A 19,866-nucleotide genomic window follows, 5' to 3' on the forward strand; every position below is an offset into this window, starting at 1 on the left:
GCGTCCCGGGCGAATTCGTGCCCGACGCTACCAGTCCCTGGTCCGCCGCTCGCCAGCGCTCGGACCTCCAGGAGGCCGCCCAACGATTTGCCCCCGTGCCGACGTCCCGCCACGGTGGCCCCCAGTCCTACGTCCCCCCGGCGCTTCGCACAGCGGAGTACGTCTTTGTGCGTCATGACGCGCACCGGGGGCCACTCCGGCCGCCGTACGACGGGCCCTTCCGGGTCCTGCGACGGGGCGACAAGTCTTTCATCGTCGACTTCGGCGGCCGGCCGGACCGGATTTCTGTGGACCGCCTCAAACCGGCGCACATGGACGTCGACCGACCACCACGGTTGGCCCTTCCTCCGCGGCGAGGCCGCCCCCCGTCCACAGTTACCCCCGCTCGACCACCCACCACCACGTCGGACCCCTCCCCACGACCCTCCAGGGGTCGCTTCGGCCGGGTCATCCGGACCCCCCTTAAATTGACCCTGCCGGTGCAGGTCGATTCTGGAGGGGCGTGTGTAGCGGTTACCGCTGGATGCACACAATCGCCTTGCACCGGCCAGAACACGGCCAGACGCGCCTCTCCCGGGCATGCCCGGACTCACTGTTCCCGGGCACGCCCGAACCTCCCGGGCACGCCCGGTCTCGTCTTTCCCGGGCATGCCCGCTCTCGCCTTTCCAGGGCTCGCCCAGAGCGTCCGGGCATGCCCGCTATCGCCTTTTCAGGGCTCGCCCAGAGCGTCCGGGCATGCCCGCTATCGCCTTTCCAGGGCTCGCCCAGAGCGTCCGGGCATGCCCGCTATCGCCTTTCCAGGGCTCGCCCTCGCCCAGAGCGTCCGGGCATGCCCGCTATCGCCTTTCCAGGGCTCGCCCAGAGCGTCCGGGCATGCCCGCTATCGCCTTTTCAGGGCTCGCCCAGAGCGTCCGGGCACGCCCGCTATCGCCTTTCCAGGGCTCGCCCAGAGCGTCCGGGCACGCCCAGCCTCGACTTGCCAGGCCGCAGCCAAACACGCCCGGGCAGGTCCAGACTCGCCTTTCCAAGGCTCGCCCTTGATACTCGGGCATGCCCGGTATAGCTTTTGCCGGGCAAACTTCCCGACATAAATGTGTATACGTATATGTATATTGCTGCCCGATAAACGGGCTTTTGTGAGAATACCTGAGCTGTTTTGTTTCAATAAAGCAACTCGGACGAATTCCGTCTTTGGTCGCGTCAATTCTTTCGACTCGCGTTGGAGCGCAGTTCCTTCATTATAACTGTATTACATAATACATGATATTGCAAGTATTGCAGGTATGGGTTTATAAAGCAAGAAAGCAGCCTTGTTAGTATCAGATTGAACTATAAGTCCTATACACAGGATCTACTAGGTCTAAACCGTTCAGGAATATGCTTTTACAGATCTTCATCACTGTCCTGAGTGTCATTTTCACAAAGGTGTTTACGCAAATGCCAACATTAATTTTTGGATTCCTCATGCTCTGAATATTCCAAAAATGTATAGTTTTGCTAATCTCCAAAAAATTTGAACGAAAAAACATAGTGAACCTGACTAAGTCGCATGTGGATGATTATGGTGAGCTGCTCCATTTCTGGCTCGCAGTGATGGCGTTGGTTGCACGTCTCATTCGAGCTATACGGAACGCGCCGTACTGGGATACCGCTTCGGCGCTTCCGTCCCGGTGACGTCACGGAACCGCAGAATCCGCGTGGGGATTCCTTGCGGAGCCCAGCCCACCCCGTTTTAACTCCACCACGCCACGCCCCCTTTCAATCCCCATCCCTCCCACCCGGCCGTTTGAGGCACGCGCAAGCGCGCTCCAGGGCGGGCGTGTGTGCATTCTCCACAGAGGGAGTCTCTCGTCCGTGACAGCCGCACGTCGTCAGAGACCGCCGCAGGTCGGAGAGCGATCGCCGCAAGTCGGAGAGCCATCGCACGGTCCGTCCGGCCGAGTGAGCGCAGCTGGATAAAGGAGGATCGCGGGACCATGGCGACGGCGGTCGGGGAGAACAGTCCTCCAGAGCGCGGCTCGCAGGTAGGCGACGGGTGGACCGGCGGGCGGGAAAGTGGACCTCGCCGGATAGGAATCTGAACGGGGTGATTGGAAAATGTTTTATACAGGGAAAGGTGCATGGGCTTTGTCCGCTCCGAATATGATTCATTGCTGCACCGATGTTCTTCTGTTCGTTCGGATCGATCTTTAATACGAACTGAGGTAAAAAAGAATCCTTCATGTCTGTCGCTCCAGAGAATTCACATTGTGGAACTGTTGGTGGGAAATCTAGTGTTGCATTACTCAGGAATAAGATGATAAAGTTTCCTCCATAAAAATGATTTTCCATTCATTTGTCTTTCTGTTACTTAGTGATACCTCGACGTGTGTAAATATTTTTTTCGAATAAACAAGCAATTACGACGATATATATATATATATATGTAAAAATAAAATATACACATTGCCTCGAGAAAGTCTTCACCACCTTTCAAAAATTTCACCTTTTGTTGCCTTATAGCCTGGAATTGAATTCCACCTTTATTTACACATCGTAACCCACAACTTCCAAGTGAAAAATACTACAAATTTCAGAAAATTCATTAAAAATGCAAAACTAGAATATCTTGGTTGGATAATTGTCCACCCCACTGAGTTATTACTCAGTGGAAGCACCTTTGACAGCAATTACAGCTGAGTCCGTTGGGATGGGTCTCCACCAACTGTTACGTGCTCCTCCCCAAACCCCGGTCACGGTGTACCTCCGAGCCCCGAAAGGAGTCACGGCAGAAAGATGTGTAATTCTGTGTGTCAAAAATCAATGGTGAAACCACACCAATTGTTGCCAACAAACAAGTATAGTATTAAGGTCACACAAGAATAACAGCACAATAACAATATTAATCAATTGTACAACCAATATATCATTCCTATGATGGTACCATCAGTTTCGTACAATATAACTCACTGTGCTCCAAGTGAGCGAAAAGAACATTCCCAAAGACTCTGTCCCGGCATCAAGCCCAAGTCAATCCACGCTCCGGTGATCGTAAGAACGATGTCGTATCGAGACCAGAAGCCCGTTCGGCTGGCAGTCACGCAGCCAAAGATGGGCAAAGGTGCCCTCAAGAGGCGACTGGGAAAACACACCTTCAGGTATGAACGTTCCACGGCTCCCAAACGGCGAACCGCAAATTCCCAATCGAAATCCACGTTGCACACGCAAACCAGGTTAACGACTGGATGCGGTGAAATGGTTGGAGCGAGGTGAAAAGCCTGGAGCGATGCGAAATCAGGCGCGAGGCAAAATGGCCGACGGGCCCGTACTCGAGGCGCAACTGCACTCCAACGATTCTCTTCGGTACCAACCGCAAAACCTGTCACGCAGGTTTATCTGTCACAGTGATAACCACTCTGTCACAGGAATCCCTTTCCCAGGAAACCCAAAGTTCGCTCGTGACCCCCGTTCACCAGCATTTGCTCAAGACCTCAAAGCAGCTCGGCTTCTTCTCCACCTCACTTGCTCCGCCTCCTTTTTCCTCTTCTTCTTCGTCCGGTTCCCAATCCGGTTTCCGGTTTCTTTTAAAACACTAACTTTTTCACCTTTTCAAAACAGTTATCTCTATTTCACTTAAACGATAACAATAATAGTACATGGAACCAAAAATGTTTACAGTGGATGAGAACCACAACAACGGAAGTGACGAATCCGTAACACAACTTTGTACACCTTGATTGGTCCATATTTGGCCACTCCTATGTACAAAACCATTCAAGCTCTTACGATGTCTCTCCGAAAAGACCGACTGGACAACCCTCCCATCCACTTTCTGAATAATCCTCTCCAAGAAGTTCTGTCACTCAAGCTTTTGGGTCTCACTATCTGCCATGATATTTCCTGGGAAAACCACATTTCAAATCTGGCCTCCAAAGCCAGTCGCCGACTGGGCATCCTCTGTCGTGCGAAGTCCTTCCTTGGTACACCTGAGCTCCTCACCACTTACAAGGCTTTCATCCGCAGCTCTATGGAATACTGCTCTCCCCTCTGGGCTGGTGCTCCTGCCTCACACCTAGCTCGTCTTCATGCTGTTGAAACCAAAGCGTTCAGAATCATTGGAATCTCCCGCGATGAAGCTAACTCCAAGGGCCTTTCACTCACTCACCGCAGGCAGGTTGGTGGTCTTTCCGTCTTCTACCGACTCCTCTCTGGCCTTGCCCCCCCCCCCAGCTCTCTCTGGGCTCTGTCCCCCAAATATTCCTACAGGTCGCACAAGATCTGCCTGCAACCCTCTTATGGTTAAACTGCCAAAATCAAGACTTTCTGCTCACCTTCACTCCTTCATTCCTCTTTTCTCCCACCTCTGAAACAAACTCCCTCACTCTCTTCAATCCCACTCCACCCTCCAGATCTTTAAAACAGCTGTTCACCACCATCTCTTATCTCCCCCCATCCAAAACCTTGATCTTTTCTACCCCCGCTAATTTCACCCAAAATCCTACACTTTTTTTTTGAAATACCAACTTCTGTCCTGGAAGTCCTTGGTCCCCTTGTGTTTTATACCTCCCCCCCCCCCCCTTCAAACGCCTCCTCCCCCTAAGCCCTCTCCCTCCCACACTTCTCCCTGCTCTCAAATGTTGTGTTTGTGTGCTTCCCCTTCTCTCCCCATCTTGTCTTCCGCTCCCTCTTTTTATATATTTTGTTTGTCTGGTTGATTTGTTTGTGAAATAAATGTTAGCTCTTTCACGAGTCTCGATTCAGTATACAAAAAAAGAAAAAGAAAAAGCTCAGTCAAGTTGCGTTGGGAGCATTGATGGACAGAAATCTTCAAGTCATGCCACAGATTTTTGATTGGATTTATGTCGAGGCTCTGACTGGGCCACTCCAGCGTAGCTTTAGCTGTGTGCTTCAGGTCGTTGCCATGCTGAAAGGTGAACTTCCGTCTCAATATCAGCTTTAGTGCAAAGAACAACAGGATTTCTTCTCGGATTTTTCTGTATTTTGCTCCATCCATTTTCCCTTCTATTCTGACAACTGCCCCAGTCCCTGCTGATAAGAAACATCCCCATAACATGATGCTGCCATCACCATGCTTCACATTAGGGATGGTGTTCCTTGGGTGATGTGCTGTGTTGGGTTTGTGCCAAATGTAACATTTTGCATTTAGGGCAAAAAGCTTTATCTTGGTTTCATCAGACCACAAAACTTTTTGCTACATGGCTTCGCAATCTATGGTACGGTTTTTTGTATACCTCAAACAGGACTTAAGGTGGGCTTTTTTCATAATGGCTTCCTCCCTGCCACCTTACCATGCAGGCCAGACTTGTGGAGTGCTTGGGATATTTTTGTCACATTCACACAGTGACCAGGATTTGCCATAAAGACCGAGAGCTCTTTCTTTCAAAGCTGCCATTGGCCTCTTGGTGGCCCCTCTGATCAGTTTCCTCCTTGCTTGGACATCCAGTTTGGAGGGACAGCCTGATCTAGGCAGGGTCATCGTGGTACCATACACACCTTCCACTTCTTAATGATTATCTTGGCTGTGCTCCAAGGGATATTCAAGGCCTTTGAAATATTTTTATACCCATCCCCTGATCTGTGCCTTTCCACAACTTTCTCCCGGAGGTATTTTTAAAGCGTATTGGTGCTAATGGTTGAGTCTTTGCTGTGAAATGCAAAACCCAGCAGAGGAAACCTTCAGGAACAGCTGATTTTATTCTGAAACTAGATGGTATTCGTAGAATACTTAACCTGCACAGTTAACTTGATGCGAGCCAACTTTCTTGTTTTTGAAGGGTTTATTTATTTGGTCCAATATGGTTGCCAGACGAAGTGAGTGATTACATCATAAATTTATACCCTGTAATATCATTTTTGTGACTATCATATTGAATAAATTTCGAACTGATCAGACTAAGCGTTGTCCCTGTCGAATTATGCCATAATAGTTAAGGCACCAATGATGTCATTGTTAACAACACCTATTCCCCATATGGAGTTCTTTACAATGAGCCACGTTTCAATTTTTTCCATGCAGCAGTTTTGGAGATATAGAGGTGCAACGTTATTCGGTTTTTCTAAGATGGCGCCTGTACCACGTGACCTATGACGTCATAATTATTTAAATATTCTACAGGAGGAGGTGCTCCTATGGTGAAAATTTCGTCTCAATTGGATCAAGAAAGGCAGAAAAAAAAAATTCATACTGATCGGATGAAGGTTATATTTGTCGAATTATGACGTCATAAAGAAGTCACCGATGACATCATCATTAACATATCTTATTCCCCATGGGGAGTACTTGAGAATGAGCCATGTTTCATTTTTTTTCCATGGAGTGGTTTCGGAGATATGGAGGTGCAACGTTTTAAAATTTATTTTAGAAGATGGCGCCTGTACCACGTGACCTATGATGTCATAATTGTCATTAAAAGAAATTCTACAGGAGGAGACGCTCCTATGATGCAAATTTTATGTCCATTGGACTAACATTTGCTAAGAAAATGAATTTCATAAATGCACGCACGCACGCATCCGAATGCCTGTCCCTGCTTTTTGCTTTGCCAGCGCTGGGTAATAATCAGAATCACTACAATTTAACACAGATGGAAGCCAATTAACTTGGTGTGATTTTGAGGCTGATTGGTTACACCTGAGCTAATTTATAATTGGTATTATAAGGGGGGCAGTCACTTATCCAACCAAGATAACTAGTTTTGTATTTTTAATTGATTTTCTGAAATATGTAGAATTTGTTTTTCACTTGGAAGTTGTGGGTAACGATGTGTAAATAAAGGTGGATGCAATTTAATTCCAGGATATAAGGCAAAAAAATGTGAAAAATTTGAAAACGGGGTGTGGACTTACTGCAACTATAATATAAGCCCTGTATATTATTGAAGTGCTCCGAACTTGGACCAACACCGTAATGATGACATCACGACGACGTCATGACTGCAAACCCAGAAGGGACTCCAGCTATGCAATAATGCAATGTCAAAAGCTGCCACCAAGCAGATGGAACGTGAAACTACCGACTGGCTTCCCCCTTGTTGGGGCTCATCAGGGCAACATATCGCCGTTTCATCCACTTAGTGACTGAAGTCTTTCGGCTTACAAACTTGTTCATGGTATATATATATATATATATATATATATATATATATATATATATATATATATATATATATATATATATACATATATATATATATATATACATATATATATATATATATGTATATATATATATATATATGTATATATATTATATATATATATATATATATATATATATATATATATATATATATATATATATATATATATATATATATATATATATATATATAAATAGAAAGGCTTGTGTCCGAGGCACAAAAAGCGGCACCACACTTGAGGATAGAATAAAATTGATCACTGGGATGAAAATTTTTAAAGTCTAATGTTTCAACCTCTCACTCGAGACCATTATCGGAGTCAGGATTTAAAAAAAAAGAAGTAGAACAATGCGACTGTGTCGCCAATATGCCTCAGCAAAGTCCCACAACAGGTATATGCCCTCGTTCACTGTCCTAAAAATAAACAAGTTTGATTTAAATCCCTTCAGCTGTTTTCAAGTATCACATTTTCACCAGCCGTGACAGGTTTCACATCGATCGGTGAGGCGGTTTCAGAGAAGGGATTTTTTAAAATATCGGCTTTCAACCTAATATGGCTGCCATACCACATGACATATGCCCTTAAAAAATGTACACTCTGCATGTGTATGGGAACATTTGTGAATTTTCATGTTGATGGGATGTGGTTTGTTTTTCTATGTAAGATGGCTGCCAAACCACGTGATCTACGACATCATCATTTTAAAACTATATGCAACAGTGGTGTTAGATGATATTTGTAAAATTTCGCATCAATATGGTAAGCGGTTTCAGATATAATTATTTAATATTTTCCTTCAATCCAATATGGCTGCCACACCATGTGACCAATGATGTTTTTGTGATCATTTTTAAATCGACATGCCTAGTCAATGACACTCGTAAATTTTCGAGTCAATTGATTTGGTGGTTTGGGAGAAGATGTTTTTTTAAAGGTTTTAGGTTAAATACAATATGGCTGCCAAACCATGTGATCTATGATGTCATAAGTTTAATATTTCAATACAAATGGGCCAGAGATAATGTGCATTGCAATTTCAGATTGTTTGGATAAGTGATTTGATTAAAACATTGTTGGTTGTTATAACACTTCACCTATGATGTCATCATTATCATGATTTTGTTCCCCCATTGGGAGTACTTGACAATGTGCCGAGTTTCAAATTTTTCCATTCAGCAGTTTCCGAGAAATATTAATTTAATTACTTGCGTTTAATCCAAGGTGGCTGCCATACCACGTGACCTATGACATCACAATTATCATAAAAACATTCGGCATGGGTGTCACTCCTACACTGAAAGTTTTGTGTCAATTGGGCATGTGGTTGCTGAGAAAAAACGAGGTTTAGCCTGTGCGGACAGACAGACGGACAACCTGAAAACTCCACGGTAGTGGGCCGAACAGTTGGTGAAATTTATTTTATAAGAGATATTTATATTTATAATTCTATATTATTCACGAGGTGCAGCCTCATGAGCGTGCCAAAGTCTGAAGCCTTGGCCTAGTGTCAGGTGTGCTCATATCTTCTTTATTTATTAGACATCCTGCAGATGTAAATCGACACTCGTTTTATTCTGCGTGCGCTGCACATCAGGTGCAGCGAGTTTCACCTCCCTGCGCCTTGTATTTATTGTTATAAAAAAAAAACGCTTTTGTACACCGCCCTTGAGGCTCGGTTTGCAAGCCACCGTCTACACTTCCAATAGAAGAGACAATACAATATATATACAATTTGTGGGATCGCTGATGCCAGAAAATGCAGGGTTGAGGTCGTGCTGTTCGCAACATCTGAGGTGAATTACCTGCAAGGCTCGCTGTTTATTGAAACTGCACCTATGACGTGGACTTGCCATTGCTGCGTCCTCTAGTTTACCAGGAAAGCAAATTGTTTATTAATATCGCCATACAGTCAGGGCCATTGATGGATCTTGACCCGGCAGTGAGAATGTTCCACCATTAACCCCTTGCCCCCTGTGAGTGCATCATATCACTGCATTCTTATGTCCCTGCCAGCTTGAGGTCTTTACGGTTATTCCGTTCCGTGTTGTTGCACAAATGATGGATGGCAAACCGAACGGATTACAAATGAAGCCTTGTTGACATCGTGGGTGAAAGCATCTCAGCTCTCTCTCTCCGGAATGTACGCGAGCTGGTCGTATGGAATTGTAAAATGGAAAAGTGCAACAAGCAAGTGTTGTGTCGGTGCAGTGCTGTTAGACATTGCTCAGCAGGAGCGGGAGAACCATCATTCATGAAACACTTGGTGGGTGTAATGGATTTTTAAAATTATGTTCCCTGATGACAGTATTTATTTATTTTTGTTAATGGGTGTTTTTGAGGCTGGTTTCCTTGGGATAATTATCATCACTAGCATCGGCATTCCTGTCCTCTGGGGCCAACCAGGCGAAAGTGCCCATCTCAGACCACCTTCGGAGTGAAATTTAGAGTGGTGATATTTCCACAAAGTGACTTTCTTATGGAACGTACTGTACACTTGAAAAAAATTTCACCCATGTCCGAAGGAAGCGGTTCAGTTTGGCATTTTTTTTTTTGGCCAGCAGGGCCTAATAATATAAAATACTGTGATGTGTTTGTCAAAAAAAATAAAAATACCCCAAAATTTCCAGTGATGTTTTTTGGGACACACTGTACACCTGATAATTATTTTTAGGAGATACAGAAATCATATTTGGCTTTTCTGGGCAACACTGAAGTGGGGGGGGGGGGGGGGGGGGGGGAGGTTGTTAGGGATTGGGGCTCGTCCATCCGTGTGTCTTCAACCATATCTCAGGGACGTATGGACCAAAGATGTTCATGCTTGGCACATAGACGGCACCTGACGGTATACATATGCACAGCATTTTGTTTCGCGATGCGATCAAAGATGGCCGACTGGCACCCATTTTAGTTATAAAAAAACAAACCTGTATGTTAAACACATCCTCAAACATTTCTCAGATATGCATTCACTGGTCTTGTTCAAATTTGGCACACAGATAATGAATGATGGATTACATAAGCATGTCATTTTCTTTTGAGATCAGATCCAAGATGGCCGACAAGCGGCCATTTTGTTACTTAAACGTGTCCCCAACCATTTCTCGGACATGCATGGTCCGATTTTGTTCAAACTTGGCACAGACAATCGATGAGAGTATACACATGTAGAATATTTTGTTTTGTAATCTGGCCAAAGCAATATAAAATACAAGAAGACGTCACACAGAGCACAATACTTGCAAAATCCCCCCCCCCCCCTCCCCCAATTGATCATTGCCATTGAATTGCCATTGATCCATCAAATTGTCCATTTCATCAAGATTAAAATTGACGATCTTGATCAAAGCTCGGGTTAATAGGATGTAAAGTGATGCTTTTTCAGATGAAAATTCATGATTTTGGAAGTTTGACCTTGAGTTGACCTTTTGATCTCAAATAGTTGGTTTCCCAATTCAGTGAGGCAATATGCAAATGCTGTTCAATTTTCAAGTCAATCAGATGTAAAATCATTTTAAAAATTTGACCTCCAGATGACCTTTGACCTCAAAATCAATAGGCTTCTCAATTGGGACGACTCCTACAACTTGGTGAAGTTTTGTGACGATCGGTTTGGAATTGTGACCTGTAGGCCGGTGACAAACAAACAAACAGACAAACAAATTAAAAATCTCTTGTCCTTTCAGAGTTATAGTGGTTTGAAATATATTTTCAATGAAAACTTGGCCCCCTGACCTTTGACCCCAAAAATAATTAAAACTAAGCATTTTTGACCATTTTATGCCACATGTTATTTTTTGGGAATTGAATAATGAACATTTTGGTGTTGGTTAGAAGGGAATCGGATAATTAGTCTAGTAGGAAGACTAGGTCCCCCTGCACCCCCCGGAGATATACTTCTAATCAGTGTTTCTAGATTGGAAAAAATGTGTAGAAAATGACTAGCTATGGCCCCAAGCTGAAAAAATGTCCCACATACCATTTTTATGCAAATTACTGCTGCCATTATCAAAAAAACGATTTTTGACATATCTCAGCCAATATTGCAGATAATTGAAAAATGAAGGTGTCTAGACCCATGTTTTGAAGGGCATAGATCATGATAGAACTATTCATAACATGATTACATGTGTCTATGGTATACTAGTATGCTAATTAGTGCTTTATTTACAAAATAATCACAGTTTTACGAAATAATAGACTCATATTAAGGTCCGTCTACACAGACGTTAACACAAAGTTTTATTTTTCTAAATACCCTGTGAAATTCACCGAATGCCCTGTGAAACCTGGGATTCTTCTCCAGCTTTTTCAAGGGCCCGACTTTTCCCTTCCCTTTGAAGGCACTGGTGCAGTCTTCTCCGCTGAACACATAGTACCCCAGGAGAGTGGCACAGTAGTCCTCTCCCAGGGATTCTGCCAGCTCAGAGACGTTGACAAGTTGGCGATGCTTCCCTGACCCTGTATCCAGGTACACCGTCAGCTTGATGTTGTGGGCATGGTGGAGCAGGATCAGGAGGATGTCTGTGTCCGGTGTTCTGACTACAGCGTTCTTGTATCCGATGGTAGCAGCATGATGGAGGTACAGAACCACCCTGGTATCAGTCTCTTCCTGGTTGCTGTAGATCGTGGGGAGTTCACGTACCTCGACCTGAAACACAAAAAGGCACCGCATTTCAATCACCAGTCACTGCCAGTTTCAGTATATCTCCGGGGGGTGCAGGGGGACCTAGTCTTTTTTTGATAATGGCAGCAGTAATTTGCATAAAAATGGTATGTGGGACATTTTTTCAGCTTGGGGCCATAGCTAGTCATTTTCTACACATTTTTTCCAATCTAGAAACACTGATTAGAAGTATATCTCCGGGGGGGTGCAGGGGGACCTAGTCTTTTTTTGATAATGGCAGCAGTAATTTGCATAAAAATGGTATGTGGGACATTTTTTCAGCTTGGGGCCATAGCTAGTCATTTTCTACACATTTTTTCCAATCTAGAAACACTGATTAGAAGTATATCTCCGGGGGGTGCAGGGGGACCTAGTCTTTTTTTGATAATGGCAGCAGTAATTTGCATAAAAATGGTATGTGGGACATCTTTTCAGCTTGGGGCCATAGCTAGTCATTTTCTACACATTTTTTCCAATCTAGAAACACTGATTAGAAGTATATCTCCGGGGGGTGCAGGGGGACCTAGTCTTCCTACTAGACTAGTTTGACAGAGTTATTAGTAAAAAAGCAATTTTTGACCTTGAGTTTGAACTTTCAAGGTCACTCAAGGTCAAAGGTCATGGTGCCAAATGAAATGTTGTATGTGACTTCCTATATGTCAGTAACAGTAAGTGTATGCATATCTCTTGTACTTTTAGAGTTATAGTGGTTTGAAATATATTTTAAATGAAAACTCGACCTCCCTGATTTCACGTTTTGGGTGACCTTGAGCTTGACCTTGGGCCTAGAGAGTTAAAAATTGGGCACAGTCTATTCCAGGCAAGGCAAATATGTGTGTAAAGTATGGCGATGCTATGTGCAACGATGTAGACGTAGTACTGCGCACAAACAAACAGACAAACCAACCAACCAACATACTTGCTGGAATCTATATCGGCAAGTAACAAACAGACAGACAGACAGACAGACAGACAGAATAACAAACACAACCGAGCAATATACTTTAAAAACCTTCGATTTTGCAAGTAATAATGTTGTAAATATGGGCTAGCCCTTTAACCCCGGACAGCAAAATGTTTTGTTTGAACTTCCTTCTTGATTTGTTTTGTTAAATGTGTTAAAATGCTTAAACTTCCTTCTCCCTTATTGCACACTCTCTTTTATTACAACTCACTCTTCTTCCTTTTCAAAAGGCTGTCTTCAAATCTCTCCTTCAATCATTCCGATTCAAATAATTAAATCTCTTACAGTTCTTCCTTTCTCCAATATCTAAACTCACCTTTATTCCACCCCTCCTCTAACATTGGCAAACGTATCTCTGATTTGAAAATCTCAAGAAACCCAGTTTGTAAGAAATGTTTGATTTTCATAAATCGTTCAAAACTTTCAAAACTTCCTCCTCACTCCTCTGCTTCAAATATCATACCCCACCCCTTCAAAACTGCTCCTCAACCTACCCTTTAAGAACTTCCCCTCACTCCTCCCTTTCACAACTCCCCTCACTCCCCTCAAATCTCCCACCCCAGCCCTCCCCTTTAAGACTGCCCCTCAACCTACCCTTTCAACGCTTCCTCCTCACCCTTCCTCCTCAAAACTCCCCCCCTCCCCCTCCCATTCAAAACTCACCCCTCACTCCTCCCCATAAAATCTTCCATTTCACCCTCCCTTTCAAAACTGCCCCCTCAACCTGCCCTTTTTTAAGCTTCCCCTCACCCATCCCCTTTGAAACTCCCCTCACTTCTACCTCTTGCACCAGCCATGGCACCTCAGCAAAGTACTTCTGCGACTCATTGGGATTGACACAATCTGTCAATTTCCTGACCCGGATCTCAGTCAACGGTAAATAATCTCTTCTATACTTGGTTATGCCAAACTTCCCTGCAAATGTCTGCTGTTCTTCATCTGCTCCGAATGGTTCATCTGATCGTTTGCTTGTTAAAGTGGACATCTCTCTGGCCATTCTCAAAGAGCCTCCTCGGTGTCGACGTGTCTGGCATTTCACTCAGGCCAACTGGCATGGTCTTCAAGCAGCCATCAAACATCTGGACTGGTCTCCCATCTCTACTGCCTCTGACATCAAATCATACTGGGAATTCTTTCAAAGTAAACTGCTCTCTCGCATGTACAGATTTATCCCATCTCATATTCAGTTGTCATACCCTTCCTCCCATCCATGGTACACTGCATCTTGTGGTGAGGCAGTTGCCCTGAAACAACTTGCCTTTGCCTCCTGGAAGGCAAATCCAACTGAAGGCAATCTCGGTTCCTTCCACAAAGCTTGGAACAAGTGTGTGTCTACCCTCAGGAGAGTCAGGAAACGATATCTCTCTACTCAAAATACTGAACTCTCAAACCTGTCTCCCTCCTCCAAATCCTGGTGGTGTCTGGTCAAATCTGTTTCTGGTGTTTGTTCCCCTTCCATCTCTGCCCTTACCTCAAACAGCTACATTGCACATAAAAAAGCCGAATGTTTCAACTCTGTGTTTGCCTCAAAAACTTGTGTCCCAAACACATCTCTCTCTGCACCCACCTTATCCAGTCGTACCCAGCTGCTCCCTGGACTCTGTTTCTTTCTCTTCCATCCCAATGGTCTTTGGTCTGTCTTCTGTCCTTCAAGACTTTGAACCAATAACTGTGGATGCAATATTGGTGCATCTGCCTGGTTAATTATCCCTTATTATTCTTTATGAGGGCCTGTCTTTCCCTCCACAACGCATAAAGACATACAAACCTGAAATAAGGGGAAGGGGCTAAGATAATGTTCTGCTATGAAATAACTATTCTATGGGAAACTTCCGAGGACGTGGACTGATGCAAGACATGTGGACGGCATGTTCTACCCGATCTCCCTGATCATCCCTGTTGGTGAGGGAAAGTCATATCTGAGGCTTGTTGATGCATTGGGTAAGTTTAAAATGATGATATTTACGATCAATCACATTTGGAAGAAGTGGTTGGTGGGAGTGCGTGTTGTATAGGCTGTAAGGGCCTTTATAAATATATATTTTCTGTTTGGTTTTGGGGCCACAAGAGAAATTTTATGAGATTTTTTGCATCTATTGGTAAAAGGAGAAGCGTCCGTCTGACCGTGTGTGTATGTGTGTTATATCCACTGCCACCGCTCACTTGTACAACAACAACAGGCATTTTAAGGCCATTTTCCCTGCAAGAGCGGGGGTAAGCCTTGCGGTCCCCATGACAATCTTCTCCATTTTGCCCTATTTTCTGCATCTCCACTTGTTAACCCCCTTGCCCGCATTTCTTCTTCGACCATCTTCAGCCAAGTCTTTCTCGGTCTTCCCTGTCCTCTACTTCCTTCTACATTCATTTCCATCACTCTTCTCAACCAGTCACTTTCATCCTTCCTCAACACATGACCAAACCATCTCAAACTGTTTCTCTTCACAGCATCCATCACAGGCTTTATTCCCATCATCTTTCGCAATTCATCATTTGTCTTCCTCTCTCTCAACGATACTCCACACATCCACCGAACCATTTGCATTTCCACCCTTTCCAGACTTCGTTGCTGCTCTGCGTTCATTACCCATGTCTCGCTCCCATAAATCATAACACTTCTCACACATGCAGCATACACCTTTCCCTTAAGCTTCAACGACACTCCCCTCCTCATCAGCACGCCACTCAGTTCCCGAAACTTCTTCCATGCACATCTCACTCGAGCAACCGTTGCTGAGTCTGATCCACCTTCTCCATTCAGCATGTCTCCTAGGTAACAAAATGTTTTCACACCATCCAGCTTCACGCCGTCTCCAAGATCCAACTCAACATTTCCTCCATCTGCAGGTCCCTCTGTGCACACCTTACACTTGAATGTAGCTGCCACACTGGTTAATGACCCTCTCAAACCACTACATTTTTGATGAACCCACTCAGCGCACATTGTACATTGAATGGAATTCACTCCAACACCCTTCCTGCACACAGCACACGGCCACTTCACAGTTCTTTCCACCTCACCACATGCTTTACCACTTGCCATCACCTTCGTTTTTCCGATATTCACCTTCAGACCTTTTGTCTCCATAAATTCCTTCCACTTGTTCATCTTCTCCTTCAGTCCATCCATACTTTCTGCAATCAACACCAGATCATCTGCATATAACAACTCCCATGGTAAACCCTCCTTTACGTTCCGAGCCAGCACCTCCATCACAGTTACAAATAGTAGTGGACTTAGTACCAACCCCTGATGCACTCCCACCTTCACCTCAAACTCACCACTGTTCTCGTCCTTCATCCTTACAGCTGTGCGCGCTCTTTTGTACATTGCCATCACTACTCTGATCAACCATTCCTCCACTCCTAACTTCCTCAATGCCCATGTCACTACTTCACGTGGAACCCCATCGAATGCTTTCTCCAGATCAACAAACCCAATAAACAACTTCCTCCTCTTCTCCATGTACTTCTCCTGCAACTGCCTTACAATAAAAAGCGCGTCATGAGATATTTGTTTGTTGCTTTGCTCATGAGATACTTTGATTACATAGACTATAAGTGTAAGTTAAGGATAAATACTGTGAAATGCACTGAGTGATTTGACATTGCCTTCCCAGCAAACGTGAGTGAGAATTTGTAGTTTGATGCACAATGGCCTATTATTTTTGAAGGATACCGTGGGATCTTGTATTGCTCATAAACGAGTATTTGCAGATGGAACAATTGGCACACTGTCCTCTCTCCTCTCTGAATGGCAATGTTCTTTAGGATGCAACTCCACCTGCATATACTTGCACTAGTTTGGAATTTTATGCTAATCCATCAAAAATCAAACCCAGACAAGGATATTCAGAGGTGAGCATGTTACCACTGAGTTATCCCGATATCATTATACCCTAGTACAAAGTGAAGGGGTTCTGTATGCATCCATCGATGGGCAGAATTACAAAGCAAAGCAAAGGGTTTTCCTACACAGTGATCATTGGCCAGTGCAAAATAAAAGGGCCTTGTTTGCGTTCTCCGTCGGGTACAAGTACAAAGTGAATGGGTTGATATGCAGCCATCATTGGTTACTCGTATAAAGTTTATAGGACATGTTATGTGGTCATCATCGGTGTTACTACAACATTAAGGCTTTGGATACATCCATCTTATTTACAGTGCTGCAGAAAAAGATAACACCTGTTTATTTAGCGAGATCATTGTAATGTGCAGACTGTTTTGCCAATTCAGGTGCCGTACTTCATTTTGAAGAATTCTTGAGAAATTTTCCAATTCTTGTTTGAAGATTATAAAAATGATTTGCTAATGGCTATTCATTACCCCACACGTTGTTGTTGTTCTTTAACGGCCACTATTATCCCACCTTGTGGGGTCGGCCGGGTGAAGCTTGGCCCAAGTCTTTCACGAACCAGGCCTGGCCAGGCCTGACATTTGCCTAGTTAGGGCAGGAATTGGGTATTTGGTCATGGTGCCGGCGATACTCGCCTGTTCTTTGTGAAGGACACCATGGGATATTTAACGCCTACCAACCCATGCTGGCAGATGGGACTCCCAGTTTAATGTCAATCCGAGGGACGGCACACACATTGGTGAATCACCCTTAATGTGAAACACCGAGCTGACAGTTAATAGCTGGGTCGGGATTCAAACCCAGGTTAGACAGCTTAGAGGCAGGTGTGCGTACCTCTCAGCCATCCTGTCAGCCCATTATTCATTACCCCACACTCACAAAACAAAAATCAGGGTCAAGCAATTGGTTGACTTTGCCTGTCTGTGTCTGTATCTACACATGCGCAGACTGTGCACCTTGTAGGTTTGAAAATGTTTTCTTGCATCTCCATTTGTCTTGCATCTGCGAGAAGAAAGGCACACCATGAAGAAAATTTTAGAAAAGCTGATGATCTACAATGGTGTGATGTATAATTTCCAACACCTGAAATAAACTGGCTCTATACAAGACAAGAAAATACCAAGAGGGCCCAGAAGAACCCCCTAAGACAAGACAAGACAAGCACTTGAAGTTTCTCAGCTTATGTGACAAAAGGAAATCAAGTCAGCAGCTGACAAATGAAATGAGGGCAGGCCTGAACATTAATTAACATCGTGTCCAGCATTGTGTGCAGAAGGCTGATTGTCAGTCTCCATAGTAAAGAAACCACTGCTGAGACCATAGAATAAGGATAAAATACTAATTTGCAAGGCAACACCAAGAGGGGGTGACTGAACAATATAATCAGGTGCTCTGGTCTGACGAATTGAAGTTTGAACTTCTTGGATGTAAGAGATGCCATTTCGTATGCAGAAGACCTGGAGGACAATTCAACACATAATGTTGGCAAACTACTGTTAAACACAGGGGAGGCTGTGTGACTGTCTAGGGTTTTATCTCAGCTTTTAGTGTCGGAAAACATTAAAATTAATGGGACACTATCAAAAAAGAAGTACAAGCAGATACTGCAGCACCATGCAGTTCCTAGTAGAAATCGTTTAATTACCTCTGCCACCAAAGGTGGGTGGAGGTTATGTTTTCACCCCTGTCTGTTTGGTTGTCTGTTTGTTTGTCTGTGAACAGGATATCTTAAAATGTTGTGGATGGATTCAGACTAAATTTTATGGAGAGGTTTTGATGTGTGACAAGGATGAAACGATTGGAATTTGGTGAAGATCCAGATCGGTTACAAGAATTTTAATAGTGATTCTTCACCGTTGGGTGATGGGGCCAAAAACGATACATAGCATGATATCTCAAAAGTTATGAACGAATTATGACAAAACTTGGTGGAAGAGTTGGAACAAGCCAAATAGATTTTGGTTCAGGTCTGGGTCCAGATCCGGCCTATCAGTGGGATACAAAATTTAAACTGTCCAGCTTGATGGAGATATGTGCTTTACTAAGTGCTATTCTAGTTGGAAGAGGATTCTTTTTCCAACAATATAACAAATTCCACAAAATTCTACAAAAATTCTACAAATCAAAATAATTAAATTCAAAATTAAATTCTACAACATTTCCAACAACAAATTCAATTTCAAATTTCTAATTTTCCATTTTCCAAATTGTAAATATAATTTGATTTCAATATATATTATGATTTTCCAATAATATTCCACCAATATATAATATATATTGATATCCAATATAATATATTGATTGACAACAATATACACTACTTGTCAAAAGTTTTAGAACACCTCAATTTTTCCAGTTTTTATTGAAATTTACGCAGTTTAATGTCTCAATGTACTCTGAAATTAAGCATAGAACAAATAAACAATTGGAGATAAAAAAGAAATCATGGAATCATTTGGTTTAACAAAATTTAATTTACACTACTATAAGTTAGGGATATTGGCAGGTTCTTCGGTGTGGTTGATTTTGTGTATTAATTATGTTGAAAAAAGTTGTTGGTCCTAATTCTTTGGTTATTAAAGAGTGTGAAAAAACACAGCATTCTTGATTTCAATACCCTAACCCTAACCCCTATATTAAAATAAACTCACACCCACAATATCCCTAACTTATTGTGAGTAGTGTAAATTTTTGACTCAGCAACGTAGCCACCTTTTGCAGATATAACCGCCGAACACACTCGTGGCATTCTTTCTACAATGGAAATCAAATATTGTTCGGGAAGTTCTTCCCAACACTGTTGCAGAAGTTCCCACAAATGTGTTGCCCTTGTAGGTTGCTTTGCTTTCACCCTTCTGTCCAGTTCCTCCCAAACCAGCTCGATGGGGTTTAAGTCTGGAGACTGTGCTGGCCATTCCATGATTTGAAGCCTACCGTCTTGTTCTTTTCCTCGAAGGTAGTTTTGACATAGCCTGGAGGTGTGTTTAGGGTCATTATCTTGCTGTAGGATGAACCCCTGACCAACTAGGCATATACCAGAGGGTATTGTATGGTGCTGCAAAATGCTGTGGTAGCCCTTTTGGTTCAGGGTCCCAGTCACTTTGTGCAAGTCGCCGACTCTGGATCCAGCAAAAGAGCCCCAGACCATCACACTTCCTCCTCCATGTTTGACAGTTGGTGTCACACACTGAGGAACCATCCTTTCGTCTACTCGACGGCGTACAAAAACCCTGCGTGATGAACCA

General features: G+C 43.7%; 1 protein-coding gene across 1 annotated transcript in view; it reads left to right on the forward strand.

The window, feature by feature from the left end:
* Nucleotides 1–1,887: 1,887 nt before the first annotated feature.
* LOC137425860 (uncharacterized) overlaps nucleotides 1,888–19,866 on the forward strand; it is a 473,741-nt gene continuing 455,762 nt past the window's right edge. Inside the window, exon 1 of the mRNA XM_078775806.1 lies at nucleotides 1,888–2,025. Coding sequence (XP_078631932.1) covers nucleotides 1,978–2,025 — 48 coding nt within the window. The 5' untranslated portion in view covers nucleotides 1,888–1,977. The remainder of the gene's footprint in view (nucleotides 2,026–19,866) is intronic.

The sequence above is a fragment of the Myxine glutinosa genome, chromosome 4 (assembly GCF_964187855.1).
Source record: "Myxine glutinosa chromosome 4, kmMyxGlut1.1, whole genome shotgun sequence".
In the NCBI taxonomy this organism is placed as follows: Eukaryota; Metazoa; Chordata; class Myxini; order Myxiniformes; family Myxinidae; genus Myxine; species Myxine glutinosa.